This window comes from Pieris brassicae, chromosome 7 (assembly GCF_905147105.1).
Source record: "Pieris brassicae chromosome 7, ilPieBrab1.1, whole genome shotgun sequence".
NCBI classification, from domain to species: Eukaryota; Metazoa; Arthropoda; class Insecta; order Lepidoptera; family Pieridae; genus Pieris; species Pieris brassicae.
In genome coordinates this window covers 2374984-2395191 of record NC_059671.1, presented here as the reverse complement: position 1 = coordinate 2395191, position 20208 = coordinate 2374984, and the positions used below count along the sequence as shown (strand labels likewise).

The 20208-nt window shown below is 33.2% G+C and overlaps 2 protein-coding genes across 3 annotated transcripts in view; one reads left to right on the top strand and one right to left on the bottom strand.

Moving 5' to 3' along the window:
• The window catches only part of LOC123712032 (phospholipid-transporting ATPase VD), a 55868-nt gene extending 45521 nt beyond the window's left edge, over positions 1-10347 (top strand). Inside the window, exons 7-16 of one of the 2 annotated variants that reach the window (XM_045664947.1) lie at positions 49-271; positions 2475-2719; positions 3401-3610; positions 4021-4111; positions 4839-4990; positions 5599-5722; positions 6288-6550; positions 7060-7247; positions 7592-7732; positions 8679-10347. In XM_045664947.1, the coding sequence (XP_045520903.1) occupies positions 49-271; positions 2475-2719; positions 3401-3610; positions 4021-4111; positions 4839-4990; positions 5599-5722; positions 6288-6550; positions 7060-7247; positions 7592-7732; positions 8679-8733 (1692 nt within the window). In that variant the 3' untranslated portion in view covers positions 8734-10347. Of the gene's footprint in view, positions 1-48; positions 272-2474; positions 2720-3400; positions 3611-4020; positions 4112-4838; positions 4991-5598; positions 5723-6287; positions 6551-7059; positions 7248-7591; positions 7733-8678 lie in introns of those variants that run through there. The other variant, XM_045664948.1, reaches the window with a different exon arrangement.
• On the bottom strand, positions 10342-19338 carry LOC123712034 (cytosolic 5'-nucleotidase 3). The gene is made up of 6 exons (XM_045664950.1): positions 19172-19338; positions 18847-19047; positions 17425-17584; positions 17087-17149; positions 12868-12997; positions 10342-11552 (listed from the first exon to the last, which is right to left on the bottom strand). The coding sequence occupies exons 2-6, from the start codon at positions 19043-19045 to the stop codon at positions 11217-11219; spliced, it is 888 nt and encodes a 295-aa protein (XP_045520906.1). The 5' UTR covers positions 19046-19047; positions 19172-19338; the 3' UTR covers positions 10342-11216.
• Positions 19339-20208: the final 870 nt, after the last annotated feature.

Below are 20208 nucleotides of genomic sequence, written 5' to 3'. Positions count from 1 at the left end.
TTACTTGACCATAGTTTAACTAGTAATTTTTTTATTATTCTTTTTAAGGTGTTATTATACGTCAAAGGCGCGGATTGTACAGTATTAGGTGCTCTTGCGCCGATGAGATCTGGATCAGCGGAATCTGCCGCGTACGAACGGACGCGTTCGTTGCTCAGCGAATACTCGCGCGCTGGACTACGTACACTTGTCATGGCGAAGCGAACAATGCAACCTGCGTTATGGGAAGAGTGGTTGGCTGGACATAATAGAGCTTCTGAAATTAGCGAAGGTATATATTTATTTTTATTCACTGCTTGCCATCAGGACATGGCTGATTGACAATAGGTGTATCGTGCATTTGCAAATATGAAATAAATATTGTAAGCGTAACTGGGTCTTTGACAACAAGATAAATCCGGGTGTACGTGAGTACTTTAAGCAATTAATAGAACATTTACTCAAGAAAATTCCTTTCTTTTTTAATATACTACTTTAACATACTCCTCTTGCACCAAGACATAACGACAAAAATTTATAAGCCAATTATGAGAGTCAAGTGTCTCTAAAAATATATAGTTTTCTTAATAATAAAATTGGAATTCAAATTTAAGAATACTGTTCAATGCAAGATGTTCTAGGGATGATTTTATAATATATTACATTTAACATCAATTATCAGATCTTTCACAAACCGAGACAAATCGTTGTTTTTAATTTATTTTATTATTATTTATTACTTAAGATGTCATGTGAAACATTGTGCAATAGTTGCAGCTCCTTACAAACGTTGTGTAATACAAAAAAACTTGGCAGTTAAAAATAGTGGCGGAGAGTTTATTGCCAGTTCTTTTCTTTCGTTCTACGCCCTTGATTTGAGAACTGGCAGTAAATGTAAAATTGGAAGTATTTAATGTATATTTCTTTTTGACGTTAATAAGTGTACATTGTGTTATCTATATGAATAAATGATTTATGACTTTGACTTTGAAAAGTTTACTAGGAAACAGTTTTGTGGTTTGAAAGACTTCGTTCAGAGTTCATGTGTGCTATTTTATTCTAGTCAGATCATAAGAATTTATCCTCTAAACAATATATAACAAAAAAAAATGGCCAACTACATCGTGCATAAAATCGTCTACCAAAAAATGTGAACGTCGCGCGGTTTTTCTTATCGTGTTTTGTGAGTTTTAATTAGGTTTTTCAAGGTTCAATTTAACAATATAATTGCTATTTAAATAATTAATGATGACTTAGCGTGTGTTAGTTTTACTTTGCCTTCGAAGTTATAGACTATTTTCAATATTTTGAACCGGGGCCAAATCCGCATAACGCATACGCAATGCGTCTAAAGCATTAAAGTGATGAAAGATTTATTTTATATCGGATTTGCTACTTCCATATTGCTTTATTATGTTTATTGGTATCAGTCACTAATTTCATATGTTTTTTTTAGAAAATAATATTTAATAAATATGTATACTTGTAATATAAAGCGTAAATAACAATAAAATATAGTCTAAAATGGAAAACGAACATTTAGATATTTCGATAAAAATTCCTTTGTTAAAATGCTGGCAACGCACGCATTGGCGGCGGTATCACTTAATGTTAGGTATAATCCATAATCTATGGATTTTTTTTTAATGTAACTGTTAAAAAGATTTCCCCATTAATATTTAATGTATTGTATTCAATTAAACAATTTATTGTCGACGCATTTTACTGAGTCGTCGGGCAATAAATGTCACTGACAGTAGGAATGTGCAGAATATCAAGAACAGATTCCTAATTTTAAGTTAAACAAATGCTGGTGGTAGTAAGTATTTAACGGAGAGAACGGATATAGTCTGTGCCAGAGTGGACTCTGTCAGGAAAACCAACAGCCACGAAATTATCTTGATGAGACTTGGGTCAAAACTAGAATATCGATATGCACCTCTACAATTCTTACGCGCATCACTACGCCTCTCCATAAGACCTGTAAGTGCGAGCGAGACAGACAAACCAATATGATTAATGACCCGAAGCCACAATTCATAATGCGTCGACTATAGCATTTCTGTTACGCATGTATAATTTTAAGTACCGGACACAATTGTAAATTTTCTTTTTAAACGGTTTGAAGCTATATTTTATTATTATAAACATATAATTTTAAATTTAAATTTTCCCGACGTTTCGCGTGCTTTACAGAGTGCGTGGTCACGGTGACTGAAGACATAAGGTGTTGAATGTCAAAAGTATCACAGCTGTAGAGAAAGTTGTGTTAGCTGTATTTATTTCTCCGGAGTTGATATCGACTCAAAGATGACGATGGACTCCGGACGAAAAAAGCACGCGAAACGTCGGAAAATTTAAAATTATGTAAATAATTACACGTTTATAATACATAGCTTCAATCAATTTAAAAAGTGCTGTCTTAATGTGTCAAAGCTATGTTAGCAAAAGACAAATATGTAAATTTTCTATGAAATTTCTCTTTACATTAACAGGTAGAGAAAAGCGTCTCCGCGATTCATTGGCACGCCTCGAAAGCGCGCTTACATTAGTAGGAGCGACAGGAGTTGAGGATAGACTCCAAGAGAACGTTCCCCGTACTGTTAGAGCTTTGTTAGACGCGGGGATCGTGGTCTGGGTTCTTACTGGGGATAAACCGGAGACTGCCATCAATATTGCCTACTCAGCGGCTCTGTTTTCGCAAAGCGATCGGCTACTTCACCTCATGTCTAGGGACAAGGTATGTATTATCATATTAGCGTAAGACTTTTAAATAAGTTTCAGTGCGAATCTTTAGCTTAGAGTTTTTGAATCTATGTTTAAAATTATCTATTATGTTTTTAACACGGCGCTCTATTAAATATTAATATCTCTATTAGTAAATTTTGTGTTTTGATGTGAAAACTTTTTTAGTATCGTTGTGATTTGAAACTCCATGAAACGAAAAAGTGACAGATATATATCATTCATATAGATCATTTTCTGAATTAAAAAAAATGAGCATAACAACTAAATTAATTAAATTAAATTATAAAGTTAGATGAAACTTATCAATTTTATTTACATATCATTAATTATAAAATCTCTTTTGCTCGCACGTTATGAGTTTATGTGTCTGTCTCTTTTTCGTTTCACCGACTTTCTAACTTTAACTATTTTAGTTTTTAACAAAACCAATAAATTATATTAAACTTAAAAAATAAAATCACACTCGTCTCATTAAAACCAATTTTTTTTATTGTCACACTTCTACCACATGTGAATTGCACACGTTGTTTTAAATTATTTTTTTCATAGACAACACACAGTTTCTCCTGTGGTAAACTGAAAAAATACAGTCAACAAACAAACAGTGATTTAAATTAAAAAAATATATTCTTCTTTCTAACAATATACCTCTTACACTTACGCTTTTTTTCAGGAACACGCAGAATCAACAATAAAGAGTTACCTCGAAGGGGGCGTGACGGAAGGCGGGACCGGACGTGCGCTTGTAGTGGACGGACGGACGTTGACGTACATCCTTGACAGGCGATCGGGATTGGTCGCGCCTTTCTTGTCTCTGGCAAGACGCTGTTCCGCTGTGCTTTGCTGCCGTGCCACGCCTCTACAGAAGGCATATATAGTCAAGGTAAATATCGTAAAAAAAACTAACAAATCGTTTACTGGGCTTCCCATTGATTGCGTGTTTGTTGGCGGGGATTGAATTACGCGTTATTTTTAAGAATTTTTTCCACTTTCCAGTACTTTACACCAAATAATGGTAAGTTTTAGGTATAAAGAGTCACTGGGGGTGGTCATGAAACTTTTTACTATTGGTTACAGAAAACGTTATGGCGCGTTTCATTGGGGGGGGGGGGATTTAAGAATCTCCAAAAATTTCGTGACGTAATACTTGAACCCTCTTGTCTTGACAAATACCTATAATCGTTTATTAGTTCAGCCATTGTAGTTATATCAATATTTAAAATCGAACGGAGAAGGAAACATGCACAATTATAAAAAAGTGTATTTTTTAATGTCGTGTTAAAATATTAACAGGCAGTGAAGGAAGAGTTGGGTGTGACGACGTTGGCTATCGGGGACGGAGCTAATGACGTCTCCATGATACAGACGGCAGACGTTGGCGTTGGTGAGGAATTTTACTTGAATAATATATATTTTATTCATTTACACCATTACAGCTAGCGTTAGAAAAGAAAATAATCTAAAACTTTCCGTTACAAATAAAAGGCAATGCCACTCTTGTGGTTTCAGTCAGTGTTAAACTGAATATGTCAATTGTCACTCTTCAAAATTGACAGCGCTGACGTTGACACATGACGTGACAGTGTTAGAATTTGAGAGGAAAAATGCGTACGATTCAAATATCTCAATTTAAAATCTCGTCTTTAACGCTGTCAAATATATCAACCTTCATTAAAAATTGTCTTTGACAGCTCCTGAAATTGCATTAAAGTTTGATTGTCGTTCTAGAATAGGACCCTAAGCATCACAGAACACAAATTTAACTATGATATGATGTACCACAAATCTATAACTAATCAAACTTCAACATTATAAACCCAAACTTAAGGCTCATCAACAATATGAAATGTCTTTTTTTTTTAAATTATATAAGGCAACGTGCGTGTAACATTTTTGCTAACCCATAATCATGAATTCTCTCTGGCTCTGGCGTCAATGTGGTGCTTTTAATAAAGAATTCGAATCTATGGGTTTTATTATGTTAAAAATTGTATTAGATGAAGCGTAAAATTTCACGTTTTTCGTATTTGCGTATAACGTCAATAGTACGAACACATGTTTAGTGTAGTTATAAATTGCAGAACTTCGGTATATTTAATTCGTATTTGTAGGTCTATCAGGCCAGGAAGGTCGTCAGGCAGTAATGGCGTCGGATTTTGCCTTGTCTCGCTTCAAATTCATCGAACGACTATTGCTGGTTCACGGCCATTGGTGCTACGACAGACTGGCGAGGATGATACTCTACTTCTTCCTCAAGAATGCTGTGAGTACATAATTTTTTAGGAATCGATTTCTAGAATTATATAGAACATAGCAAACGGGCTGAAGGCTCAATACTCGCGAATGCGTTGCCGTCCTTTATTTAAAGGACGAATTGGTTCGGAAATCCTTTAGTGATGGGGGAAACGTCACTCTAAACGAAACTCCAATCGTATCATCTATAATGCGGTAGAAGATGCAGAGTGATCCCACATCTCTACTTAACGCCATTAATCTTCATCAAAAAATCTATTAAAAATTAATAATTTTAGACTTTATAAATCATTTTTATAAGCGTTTTTAAAATATGAGTCAGGAGCAGCAGTAGTTTCGCCATGCTATGCTTTAAAAATTACTAAATTAAGAAAATATTCATATGTTGACAGTGAATGTTGTAAACCTGAAATTTATATGTATAGATAGAATATATTTTTGTCTATTCTGAAGTTAAACACTCAAACTTTATAGATTTTGGAATTGAACATCCAGTGTGAATCTTTAAACGGCTGAAAGTAAATAAAAAATAAGAACAAATTCTCCGTATAATTTCAACCGACAGTTAACTGTGCCAATATATATGTTAGTATTTAACACAATTAAATGGTTTTCCAGACTTTCGTGTTCCTAGTATTCTGGTATCAGTTGTACTGCGGTTTCTCTTCCGCCGTAATGATCGACCAGCTTCATCTCATGGCATATAATCTTATGTTCACCGCAGTTCCTCCTATTATAATGGGTGAGTTTCATACATATCGTTCTTTATATGACTAAGTAAAACATATAAATATTGAAAACTGCATTTAAAACATAATATGCCAATAATATTGTTCACTAAGTCCACGAAGTTGTCCCAGGATTTTTATATATATTCCAAATTATGTCACTATAGTTTGGTACTGGTGGACTTAAGGTTTTTTACCACATACGTAACGAAGATCAACATTGAGATTGAAATTAAAGGTCACGTGACCATGCATATATCGAATATATATATATATATATTTCGACTTAACTGTTACAAGATTTTATCTTTATGTAACGGGGCAAAAGGGCAAGAGGCTCACCAGATGTTAAAAGATACCGCCGCCCACGGCCACTCACAAAGCCAGAAGGATCGCAAATGCGTTGCATACCTTTCACGAATTGGATATTTCACTGTTAAATATTTCTCATCACTTAACTTCAAAGCAGTGTTGGCGTAGGCTTGTGCTAGCGACTGATACGGAAGCCTCCAGAACTAAACCAAGATTTCTATCAACTAGTTTTTAGACAACTTCCCAACAGATATTATTTCCTTTCAGGCGCATACGATCGCGTTGCGCCCGCGTCGCTTTTAACCGAGCGTCCGGGACTTTACAGCGCATCGAGGCGCGGCCTTGCATATCGAGCCCACTCATACTGGCTCGTGCTAGCTGAGTCTCTGTATATCAGTATTGTGATATTCTTCGCCTGTCGAACTGCCTACAACGATACAGACGTCGACATATGGGCCTTTGGGGACTGCTGTATGACCTGCTGTCTGGTCATCATGCTTGTGTACGTCGCTATAGAGACGAGAAGTTGGGTGAGTTTCTTTGAAGATAGCGTTTAAAAATAATTTACACCACATGAGAATGACCCTAGTAGAAGAGAACTGAACCAATTTTCTACCGATAACATGGACCGTTTTTAATATATATTATTTTGGGCTAGAAATATTAAAAAAACTCATATTTTTTTGCTATCTCCTCGCTTCGTAAGGTTTCTTTAAAATTGGAGAGAATAAAATTTACGTCAACATTTTAAGGAAACAACGTTAGTTATATTATTTAATTGTTTTGGTAATATTATGAATATAATTTTTGAATAAAAAATTTAATTCTTGAAATTTCACGCAGCTATTTCATTTCAGACTTGTAAGTTGGGTGTGGAATGCACTTAGATTCACAAATTCAAAATATAAACAATCTGTTTTAATTAATAGCACGCAATGCAAGAATGCTTAATAATAATAATCCACGAAACAAAATCTTGTAGGTCCTTTAAATTAATTTATATCAACAACATTATAAAATTATTTTTTTATTTATTCAGACGGTAATCCAAGTGATAGCGCTGTGCGGCTCTCTGGGCTCGTTCTACGCTTTGACGCTCGTGTATGGAGCGGTTTGCGTGTCCTGTTTCAATCTACCCTCCACGTACCACGTGATGCAACACGCTCTAGCTGACCCCATATATTGGCTTTTGGTCGTACTTACAACTGCTGCAGCACTCGCCCCGAGGTAAGATAATCCGGCTCGAAGGTCCAAAATTTGTATTGTTTTAAGGATTTATTTTTCTTATTACATGGTATAATAATAAATACAATATTGTTGACAAAACCATGTTTACTTGGAACATCGCGGGAAAATTAGATTTTTAGAAGCCTGTTTTGTACGCTTTAATAAAAACTTGTTTAGGAGCCCGTATGAACCTTTGGAAAAATTAATTAATTAATTTAAGATTCTTGGGATGCGCAAAACAATTTTTAATTGTTTATTATTACCGGGCGTGGCATAACAGCATCTCAATAATTTCGCACTCTACTGGTGATAATTGGTTATCGTCACGAATTGCATCGTCCCAGATTGGCATGTCACGCGGTGCGTAACTCGTCCCGCCCGGACGCAGTGGGTCGAGCAGTGCAAGCGAGACGGAGACACGCGAGGTCCCGCTTGCCTTACGCCGCGCACTATCACACCACCACCGCCTCCGCACACGTCTACAGGTAAATGTTATGAACACAAATTTTGCTTTTACGCATCCATTTATAAAAATAAATATATTTCTTAGTTACAACCTCGCCTAATGGACTCCTCTATCAATATTTTTTATTTCAGATTTTTTTCTAAATTATTACGTACCAACCATTTTTTCTATAGAGATTTAAGTGATTCATGTAATTGCATTTCCTATTTAATTTCGCACTTCTTTTTTTTTAAATTGTATTGCTCGCAACAAAGTATAAATAAATAATTCTACAGACTAAACAATGTCAATGTCAATTTATTCGAAACTGACAACTGTCAAACACATAGAATTTATAATTTGACATTTGATCGGAGATTCACAATACCACATATTTTTCTTGGTCGGTGTCGCTGTCGTGGAGTATTGCCAGTAAATAAAAATTAACAATGTATAAGTATCTAGATAATACACGGAATATTATCCTAAAATTTTGCCACGAAATAAAAATAAATACATTTTAGTTGGATTTTTATAAAAGATTATATACCAAGAAATTGCAGGAAACAAACAATGTCAGTCTGACATTACAAAATAACATCGTACTAATAATATACAAATTTTACCCGCCGGCAGAGAAAGTTATGTAGCACTGTAAAATCTTATTTATTATTGGCTTTTGTTGACGTAGCTTTTACACATTAAGAAAACACTTTTTAAACGGATTGAAGCTATGTATTATTATTAAAAACTTATAATTATTAACATTATTTTAATTTTTTTTTCCGACGTTTCGCGTGCTTTATCACGGTGACTGAAGACACTTTTGTCTTTGAATTTCTTTTGGTGTTGAATGTCAAAAGTATCACAGCTATGGTGTGTAAATTATAAGTTTATAATAATAGTACATAGCTTCAATCCGTTTAAAAAGTGTTTTCTTAATCTCATATTCATTGTTTACCGAGTGTTTTAATTTGATGTCTTAGATCGACGGACGAGGACGGCCTCCAAAGAAGCTCCGACGTGGCTTCGATCACGTGACGATGAGTGAACAATGAACTCGGCTGTGATCTCTGCTCTAGACTTCGTGATAAAGGGACCAAGACGTCTGGAGTATTATCGAGCTTGACCCTTAGTTACCTTTACTTGGGTTTCTATAACCGGTTAAGTGATATTTTGTGCCCGCCGGTGCGACTTGCCTTAGACTGCACTGCTTGGTGTGAAATATGCACTTGACAGCGGCCGCGGCGGGTTTAACCGCAATTTTACTTTTCAGTTTAGACATTTGTTTTGGCAAAAACCGCACTCAATAAAAATCGCGGATATTTTGTTCCGGTTCTTATGTAAGCGTCTCTCTCTTGTAAGTACTGCTAGAGAGAGACAAAGTCATAAGTCCGAGTGCATGGTGAATGTATATTTACGCAAAGCGTGAGGTTGAAACAAACCGCCAAAGAAGGTATTCTTGTAAAATAATAGAAGTAAGTGATTTTCGTTCAATATTTGCTTAAAATAATCTCAACTTTCACAGATTACAGCTTCAGAAGCTATATTTTTCATATCATATTTAAAAATATTGTTCATATCGTATTATTAATCACGCTTTTTTATTCTGACTGACTCGAATCGGAATGAATCTAGTCAATTTGCAAAAATCTCAATTCGATGTTGTACACGATTATGTACTTACTCATATATTTGCCATACTTTATTCTGAAAAGTACTCTTCCGTCTCTTGTTTTTACGCCGTGATAAAAAGAGACATTAATATTTTAAACGGGGTTCACATTTGAATGGTCTTAGTGTTAGATTCCTCATAAATTACACAAGTGCCTTCTAACAAGTGTTGCCATTTAAGTGCATATTTCACACCCAAGCTCCCTTTAGCCTTTGCCTGGGTGATTCCTAAAGATTTGACTATTTTTAATAATGTTTCTAGTTATTGTAAATAAAAATTATATATTTCTACATTGACAATTATTGTTATATGTACAGTAGGATATTTTTTATATTAAAACATATTTGTGTAAATAACCGTATGTTCTAAGACTGTTGTTTATTTAAATCCTTTAATTTGAACGAAGTAGTTCCATGTATTTTCCAGTCAGACGAATGATTAACTCTCCACTTACAAGAATTCATTGTAAGTGCGTCTTTAAATCATTGTTAAGGTGCATTATCTATTAAAATACGAATTAATCTTGCTTTTAGGCTCATAGACACCCGTACTTAATCCAAATCATGCTTTAACAATCAGGTTACGAAAAATAATTTGACTTTCATGGCAACATGAATGTTTCTTGCCATAATTGACTGTACCAAATTGCATTTTATTAAAAATTTAAAAAAAATTATCGCTTGCATATTGTTGCATTTATATTTGCGCCTGTTATTTGCACAGGTGTTGTGAATTGAGAAATTTATGAATGTTATAATTTGTTTTAATTAGCAGTATTTAAAATTGTACCTAGTCTCGTCAACGAATGTTTTTAGCGTTTTAGTTTAGTAATTATCTTCCATAGCTGTAACCCTTCCGATGTTAGTATTGAGAGAAAAAAATATTCCATTGTTTTCACAAGCACAGCGGAGCACAGTGATGACTAGAAAATACATATATCCAAGTGTTGTTTTTTAAAAAATAAACAAAATATATAATTTTTTAAATTTGTTTTATTTATCACAATATGTCAACTAATTTACGTTAGGAACCAAATTCATAGACGTTTCAACGTTTCTATAAATATACTATGAACGTGGGTCCGTATCACCTCTGAGTAAATAGAAAAACAATCCGTAATTTAACGGAATTCAATAACAATAGATAACTCTACATGTTTTCATCTAAAAGTTACTAAACTTTTTACAAACAATTCAATAAATATCGGTACTAAGTTTCAAGAATATCTTTAACCAATAGACATTAATAGTCCGTGTTGATTATACATTGTTATTTTATGTACTAAAATACAAAAAGCGAGACCTAAAAAGTAGGACAACTATTGAAAAACAAAATTAGCTTAATAACTCAAAACACTGCAAAACTACCTCCTCATCATATAATCATTGACAATATGAGTTATAATTAATTGGTTTTTAAAAAAAAATCTCAGAATTAATACTTGTACTAATGAAGCCTTTGGCTATATTTGGCTTTAATACTCAAACCTGTATTTGTATATTATATAGCTAGATTATAATGAAATAGAAATGCTTATATACAATTAAAAAAAAACAGTATTTTTTTAATTCTCAAGGAAACATTAATTAAAGTTACTCAACAAAAACGTGTTTGTATTTTTAAAATATTTTTCGGTTTTTATGATCTTTCAAGTCAACATAGTGTAAAATAAAATATAAATAACCATGAATATTCTTAATACCAAAAACAAATTATAAATATCTATTTAATGAAAACAAAATAAGGTCCTATAGACTTCATACTATAAAAGTATAAATATTTTGTAAATAGCACGCAAAAATTTCTCGTTACTAATGATATGCGTATATCTGTATAAAAATCATAAAAATCACAGCATGTGCTTCAATATGGCGTTAACCACATTAACGGTGTGGTCATTAACGAGAACAATATCAAACTTATTTAAATAGTTCTGGAGATTTCCCTCCACATTCCTCCCCAGGAATCCCACTTTAATTATGACGTCGCAGTGCTCCATCCCCTCTGCCATCCCAGCATCCCCGATATTGTCTCCCATCAGAATGACGTTGTTTCTCTCCTTAACCATCTCATAATACTCGGTGTTCTTGATAGCGGCCTCGTTTTTGTTGTAAGTGTGAATCACTTCACCCTTTATTCCTAATATTGTGTCATTTTCGTCTATATCCAAGAAGTTTGATATCACCTTGAATTGAAACTTTCATTAAATGTCGCTTAGTAAAAAAAAATAAGACGCAATAAGCGTTTGCGGTACCAACCGCAAATGTACCAACATCTTTAAGTATTGAAAAAATATATTATTAAGCTGACGACTTTGTTGTTACTAAAATGGAGCAGATAGAAATGTATAAATTTTAAAATAGATCAAAATAATCTTTTCCTTTCCTGCAATCAAATCGAACTACCATGTTAGAGGCCTTTCAAGTATTACGTAAGCAAAGACTGCAATTTTTTCCCCCCTCCTTCCTCTTGTAAAAGGAAAATAAAAAATCTCTCTCAAAAATAATAGTACATAAACGTATGAAATTTTGGAGAAATCCTCGAAAATGCATTTCGTCTTCAAGCATATGCAATACTGTTAACGTAATCACCAAAGACCCTACCCCTATAGACGTCATACTTCAAGGGCCCCTTCACAGTTCCGATTGAGCAATCAAAACTACTAGGAAAACATCGCCTTAAAGATGAAATCGACAACGTGTGTCAGGCAGAATGCCGACTTGTGTTTAAAAAACATTAATGGAACAAATGGAGACCTGCGTCATTTGTTATTGGCATAAGTCCCGTTATATAAGAGTACAGTGCCACATACTTTTCTTGGTCCGTAATAGCGTCGCTGTCATTAGTATTGCCAGTTTGCCAGTAAATCAAAATAAACCATTATAAGGGGAATAATTTGAAGTGATGTTTAATAATTTATTAAAATGTCTTAATAAAACAATGTGTATGCCGTTGCCTAATAACTTATGTAACCTGCGTTTTTTTTATTTTTTTATATGTATTATTTTGTATATTATGGTAACGAAGTGTAAATAAATAAATATACAAGTATCTAGAAAATACATTTCTAGGCTAAAATAAATGTGAAACTAACTTATGAACAACTGATATGTTAGCTTTTGATACCCATACTATTATTTTAATATATTTTAAGATACCTAGAACCCACAACCATTCGATAATTAAAACTTTGCCATTGGAATTAATAAATTAATAATAAACATTGGAATTGGATAGTTGGAATTAAAAATAAAAACATTGTATTTGGTTTTTAGTAGATGTTGGCAGATAGTAAAATTATTTATGGTAATAATAAATTACAGAAAATAAACAATTTCAATCTGACATTTCAAAATAGCGACTGTAGTGTCAATTTCAGCCGCCGGCAAACAAAAGTATGTGTCACTGTATTACCGTAAACGTCAAGTTTGACTTCCGTATGTCAAAAACTGGATTTGATATGCACTTGTCACAGTCAACAATAACTATCTAATGTATACCTTAACGTGAGGTAGCAGGAAGTTGGCAGCCTCCATCGCAGCAACCACACATTCTCCGAGTCCAGCTGAGAATATCAAGACCGGGATGAAGTGGGCTTCACTACACGATATCAGATCTTTAACACCAGTCCTAAATAAAATAAATTATTTTTGAATAAAAACATTATAGCGAGCATCAACAGCATGGCGTACTAGGCGCTCGTATTATCGAATAAATAGTGTCGAATCGTATAAACTTGAAAACGGTTTTTTGAATAAAAATTCATTTTATTGTTTAATTATCTTATAAGTTACTGTTTTATTTGTTGTACAGTCAAAATGTTATTGTTTACGAATCCTTTATAGAACTCGTACTTTTCCCACTTTCTTTACGTACTTATACCGTTGGAGGGTGGGCCCTTGATAAGAACTGTTTTCTTAAATAATCAATTGAGGTATATTTGAAACCCAAACCCTATGAATATCATATGTGTGTGTTTATTGTTAGTGAGTCGTCAATATTTAGCAAATCAACATTATATAAAATCAACCTGATACTGGAGACCAAGGATAGCCTAGCTGTAGTAAAATAAAAATAATAGTATGTATTTAAAAAAAAAACTTCAAAAAACGAATGAGAAACATTCCGGGACAGATTTAGATGTATTTTATCGATACATACTGCATAAATTAAAGATATTAATATATTACATAGATAATATACATATTTATATGTTTTTCTAACGTAACCTAACCGACATAGTAAAAATAATTAAAAACTAAAACGAATTTTAAATGTTTGGTCCATGTAGCAGTGTACTTTTAATGCAGGCAGCATTTGTTCTGTATTGCAATACTTATTCGTTGAGATATATAAAGAAAAGCACGCTGTTATATGGATAACGAGTGTGATACCGATTGTTATAGGCGCAACAGGAATAGTAGTAAAAAGTATTACTTATTACATTCAACAATGAAATGCCTTTATAGACATCGCTATTGTTCAAGAACTGGCCATTCACACCAAATTCAAAGTTTTTATTTCAAATTGGCCTTTGCAGGCTCTTATGAAACGTCTAGTTGCACGGTTCCAAAAAGTCGGTCTCATGGAGAAGAACCGGCAAGAAACTCCATGGACACTCTTTTCAACAATGGTTTAGCTTACAAAGACTCGGTTACAATAGTAATAATCGGCTGAGAAGTTTATATAATGCAAGGTATACAGAGATTCTATACAATGCAAAGAAAATTGAGGTTTTACTATTAGTGTAAAATGAGATACACACACTTGCACAGCGCAAGTTGCCAGGGAAGCCGCACATGCAGAGATGAATTAGCGCTATACATCTTTATCGTCAACATAGTCTTGGATTTTATAATACGCTTTTTTAATTAGGATTCCTTTGATGACGTTTTTGAACTTTTTAGTCGTAAGATCAGTTACACACTTCGGTAGCCTGTTGTAGAATCTGACACAATTCCCAAGAAACGATTTATTCGATTTTGTTAATCTGTATTTTGGGACTACTATTTTATGCTTATTCCTGTTATTTATAGAATGAATAACACTTTTGACAGTGAATTGATGCAAATTTTTACGAACAAACATGATATTCTCTAGAATGCAAAGGGAAGGCAACGTGAGTATATTAATTTCTTTAAATAATTCTCTCAGACTCGCGGGGGCCAAGATTGTAAATTGCACGAATTGCCCTTTTCTGGAGAATGAATATGGCATCTACGTCAGCCGCTGCGCCCCACAGTAGAATACCATAGGACATTATGCTATGAAAGTAAGCAAAATATACAAGCCTAGCTGTAGCAACGTCAGTAAGCTGTCTTATTTTTCTGACTGCATAAGCTGCAGTATTTTCACCTCAACCAGAATCAAAATGCTTGGAGATACAGTATTCCTACACCGAACCACTACAAGATATAGCCAATACATAGAAATCAATTATAAATATTTGTATGGGGAGGTGTTTTTTTTTTAATTATAATTATGTAAAGGTATATACCTTATATTCTAAATAAAATAAACCTGATGTGGCCGTCGCAACTTGTCGCGTGATTGAAGATCTTGTATCTGCCAATAGTTTACGAGTTTCGTCATTTAAGCATATTATATTATCTTACGTTGATTGCATTATCATGGTGAGATAAAAGATGGTCTTGTCTTGTCACAAGTGGTCTTTGTGTTGGAAAGTAATACTAATGAAGTTTCACACCATTTATTGAAATAAAGTTAGTTTCTATTTGTTCTTTACGCACTGTACTATCTTTAATTAAAATCAAAAACCGTAATTGAATAGTAACTATATAATTTTTTTTATGGAAAATTCGCTATTGAAAGACCAACAAAAGGAACCGACCGCTCGTCTATGGCCATACTTGAAACTAAATGGAGGGAATATACATAATCCGAATGGATTTCATGAATTATATGAATTACGTAAATCGATGTGACTACCAAAGACTTATTTATCGTATTTACATATACGAATACATGAATAAAAACTTGTAAACATTTTAATAACGCCTTCGCAGATTTTGCGGATGTGCCACCAAAAACATAACTTGTAAATAAAACCAGGTGTCACAACTCAGTTCTCATACAGTAAAACGTTGTGAGAAGCGTTGCAGGTCTTGCAAGAATTGGTACGCTCTTTTCTTGAAGGACCCTAAGTCGAATTGGTTCGGAAATACTTCAGTGGGCAGCTGGTTCCACAAAGTGGTGGTGCGTGGCAAAAACTGCCTTAGAAAACGCTCAGTTGTGGAACGACGGACGTCCAGGTGATACGGATGGTATTTTGTATTCTACTTTGACGTCCGATAATGAAACTCATCTGCAGGTCCGAACAACATCTCTGAACATGGTCAATGCTGTAGAAGAGGCAGAGAGACCCCACATCTCTACGGTGCGGTGAAGTGAAAGGCACCCAGAGCCGAGATGATACTCCATGTGGGGTCGAACTTGCGTTTTATAGAGTTGCAGAATTGACTTTCGTAAAGTAGTTAGATTTTGACATACGGGTAGCATGAAGCCCGCATGAAGTATGCTCACTCTAAAATCAGTTTCAACAAAACTCCATTATATACTTGAAAATAGTTAATTTGATATAAAATGTAGATGGTAAATAGTTTTAATCAGGCCATTATGTAGGACTTAACAAATTTCAATTAAAATGCAAGCTTTTTATAAGCATGTTTTCTAATTCCTATTGCGTTCTACTGACTTATCGAGGAAATGATTAACTATTGGAAAATACTATAACTGTTGTTGACGTAACCTTATCAGAGTAAATCTGATTCTTAGTCATAGGTCTTGCTTTTGAACTTGGTTATTAGGTCGTAAAGTGTTAATTAAATTCCTTAAGTACAACGTCAGCATTTGTACCAGCAGTTTATAAACATGCAGGAATATAATACTGAACACGGCAACCTATCAAGTAAAATTAAGATTTTTTTTATTTTTTTTAATGAAATCTCGCCTTAAGGGGTTTTACAACGCAGCTCGGGCTGTTTTTTAAAGGCATTTTTTCAAAGGCGTCTCCTGCGAGACTCGGACCTCGGCATGGGCCGTCGCAATATAACAAGCCGACACATCTGAGTCATAGATAAACGGATTAAACAATAAATAAGCGAGCCTTGAAGTTTTTGAAGTCATACTTTTGGCACGTTAGGGTAAAATGATGGAAGTAAATTTTTACGATGCGCGCGCACACCGTCACATAAAACAGACACCCTTAAGTTACTATGGTCAACATTTTAAAATAAAAAAATGTCCATTTCTTTAATTATGTAGAAATATTTTTTTGTGATATTTACATAAACTTTATTTAACAAGATAATGCCTTATAATAAAACTTTCAACGTATTAAATACCTTTTTTCTATTGTTAGTGTCGTTTTTTTTACAATCGTAGAATAAGGAGAAAGGTAAATATTTTTAATATTTTTATTTTGTTACGCCAAAGTTGTATAACTTCTAACGGGTGTACATAAGTACACACACATGTTTTTTTTGACATTTTCACAATACCAATCAATCAATATATATGTATAGTTCAAAAAAGTAGGTACGTTTGGATAAATAATTAAAACCATACAGCGTTATAAAGCTTAAAAACTTGTATACTAAAATAATAGTGCTTAAAAGATGTCGTTTAATAGATTTCCGTTTCGCAAATTAATACAATATTTTGAATGTATTAAGGAGAGGAAATGAAATATTAACTTACCGAAAACATTGCACCATATTCCTGCTGACTTCTTTGAGCTCTTGCTTCGGAAACTTCATTCCTCTATAAAAATATTAAACTCATCAATTTTTCTTTAATTAAATTTGATTAAAATAAATTAAATTCAAAACTGCATCAGTGCTATGTAACTCTAGCAGACTTTTATATTTTTTACCATCCGGTCCCCTACTTGCGACATTAGTGCTGTATTAAAAACTATATTGAAATTGCATACAAAAACTTTCAACACTATTGAAAGTTTATGGTGCAATCAAAATAACTGCTTATTGCAACGGTGTTGCTAAGTTTACATGAACGTTGCTAGAAATAATACTTACATTAACAATTTATGTGCTGCAATGTACCAGTCAATCATATGTTTTGTTTTCTCTTCTACAGTCATTATATGGTCCACTTCAATTGGCTTATATATGTTGGAGAGCCTATTATCTTCATCTTTATATATTTGAGGTACCGATGGACAATCTTTAAACATACCTTAAAAATACATGTAATCTTATTTCACTGAGCTTAAGAAAGCAAGTCGTTTTAAGATTAAAAATGATTTTTTTTTACTATATTTCAAGTCTGTATTAGTGCATTTACACTGTCATCTATAAATATAAAACATTTAAGATGACTAAATTTGATATTTTTTTAAATAATTAACAGGACAGACGGACCACATTCCCATCTGATGATAACTGAGATAGGACCTATTGATGGGCACACCTATACAGGAGATTCCTGTTTCAGATTCTGCTTAAATGAACCCATATTATATATGGGCAATAATATTCTATAATACATTGATTGAATATAATAATTATTTTTTTATTGATATCTAAAGCTATTTAGTTAAATTTATATTAATGGATATTTAATGATGTGTGTTTTAAGTATACAATTTAGATATGAAAAATTAAGTAAGTAAATATTAATTTAATGACAATTTAAATAGCCTAATGTTGTAAATATCATTAAAAAAAAGAACTCTAATGACTTGAGTAATTATAATTTTATCTATGTTATTATTTGCCAAGTAGATTAATCTAAATTCTGAATCTGTTGAAATGCTGAAAAATAGAGTTACCATTGGGACATAGGGACAGTCATAATATAATGTTTGTCTAGAAAAGTATTGTTTGTGACATGACTTCTCCATACAAATCAAAAACTGTACATTCAAAATAAAAGTAGGTATTTCTACTTCTTTTGAAATGCAAATAGTATTTACAAATAGGGAAGTAAACACCTAGATATGGGTTGCTGCTTCCAGTTGTAAGTATGGCAAATTTACATGGAACTACCAGCATATCAACATAAAATAACATGTTTAATTAAGTTATTAGATTTAATTAGTCTTATAAGTCATATTTCAGCTAAGTAGAAAGAATATATATTGTATTAAATAACAGTATATATCTCAGAAAGAGATGGTACATATACCTGACCCATAGAACAGTGAAAATTAGCTTAAATTTAAATGTAAGATGAGGTACAATGGCAATGGATGGCACAGATGACATAACCTTGAAATAGTGAAATACAATTTATAATATATGTATAAAGTAAACATGTTTATAATTGGATTAAGTAAACCCAAAACTATTACTTATTAATATTTAATATACATATTTAAAAAATAATAATGTTTATGAAAGTCAAAATGACTTTTACTAGTGGCAAAATTATTTGACCATATTGTTAATAATTTTGCCACTTTGATTAAATTGATTGTGATCAAAAAAATTACTTACCAAAACTAGTAAGAACAATTTTTCCACTATCCATTTGGTGCCTAGTTAAAGTATGGTCAAAATCCGTTACAATTTGCAGCTTGCTGTGTCCATCTTTCAGGATCCTGTTGATTTTGTCCAAAAGACCATCCTTATCCTTGATATGAACATTTGGCTGGGTTAGCTCAGGTATGTCATTTACAGTCGTTAAGAACTTCATAGCTGGAAAAATAACACCACATATCTTCTAAAATATAAGTAAATATACACATAAAACGTAATCAGCAACGTTCGTAACTTTTAAAATAAAGATATTTTTTTTTAATATTCGAATTAAAATAAATACCTCAGCAGTGCTATTTAAAATATAGCTGTCCCCAGAATAAGTATTTAAGGCAAGCTCCACGTTTATTCTGCACAATTTTGCAAGTAGACGAAAATTTATAACATCGAAATTGAACACCCAATTTCGAATTATTATGACAGTGTTGAATTTTAATTACAAAAATATATTTCTGTCACTGTCACTTGTCAAACCAAAACTTCCAAACATCGAGGCAGAAACATAAACTATATACATCTACGACTTTTCTATTGTCCTTTATAACTTTTTTTTCTATTAAGCATAGTTGACCATAGAGTAAATTTAATATAGGATAATCTAATAATAGATTTAGAAACCAGTAAATTTACTTGATCTACCCACTAAATTGATAAAATAATACTGAAAATGGCAAACTAATATCATTTTAATAGGTTAGGCTACGCATCATAATAGGTGTAAGCTGTTTCCAGTACGTCAAAAAATAATTGGTAAACCTAGTTCGCCCGGAGACCCCTTTTAGTTTAATCTAATTCTTGACTGACTTGACTTAATGCCCTATAACCCCTAGATGGGGCTGAGGGCGTCCACAGTGAGAGTCTGCATCGCGTTCGGTATTGAGCCTCATGTTTGACATCGTTCCAAGTCTCTCCGGCTCTCTTTGGTGATATTTAGAGCGTGGTAAAAGTCATCCTTGGTGTCTTCCGCAGACGTGTTGGTGGGAGCGTAACACAGCACAATGGAGATCTTCCGGGCTCTTGAGTTGAAACGGGTCCAAATGTAACTCTAACTGTAAATGTAATATATCCTTAATGTCGAACAATAATACTGCAACAATGTTGTTGTAGGACTAGCTGAGGGGTATAAAAGCAAAGTCGCTTCAGTCACAAAACATGCAAACTGAGATATTTGAAGTTTTTCACTGTGGTTTAGAGCATGTGTTAATTTGAACGATTCGTTTACTGTTACACGTATAATAACTGGTATTAGAAATATATATAACATGAATCAACCAAATTGACACCAGAGTCGCAAAAAATTAAAAATATCCTGGGACTAAT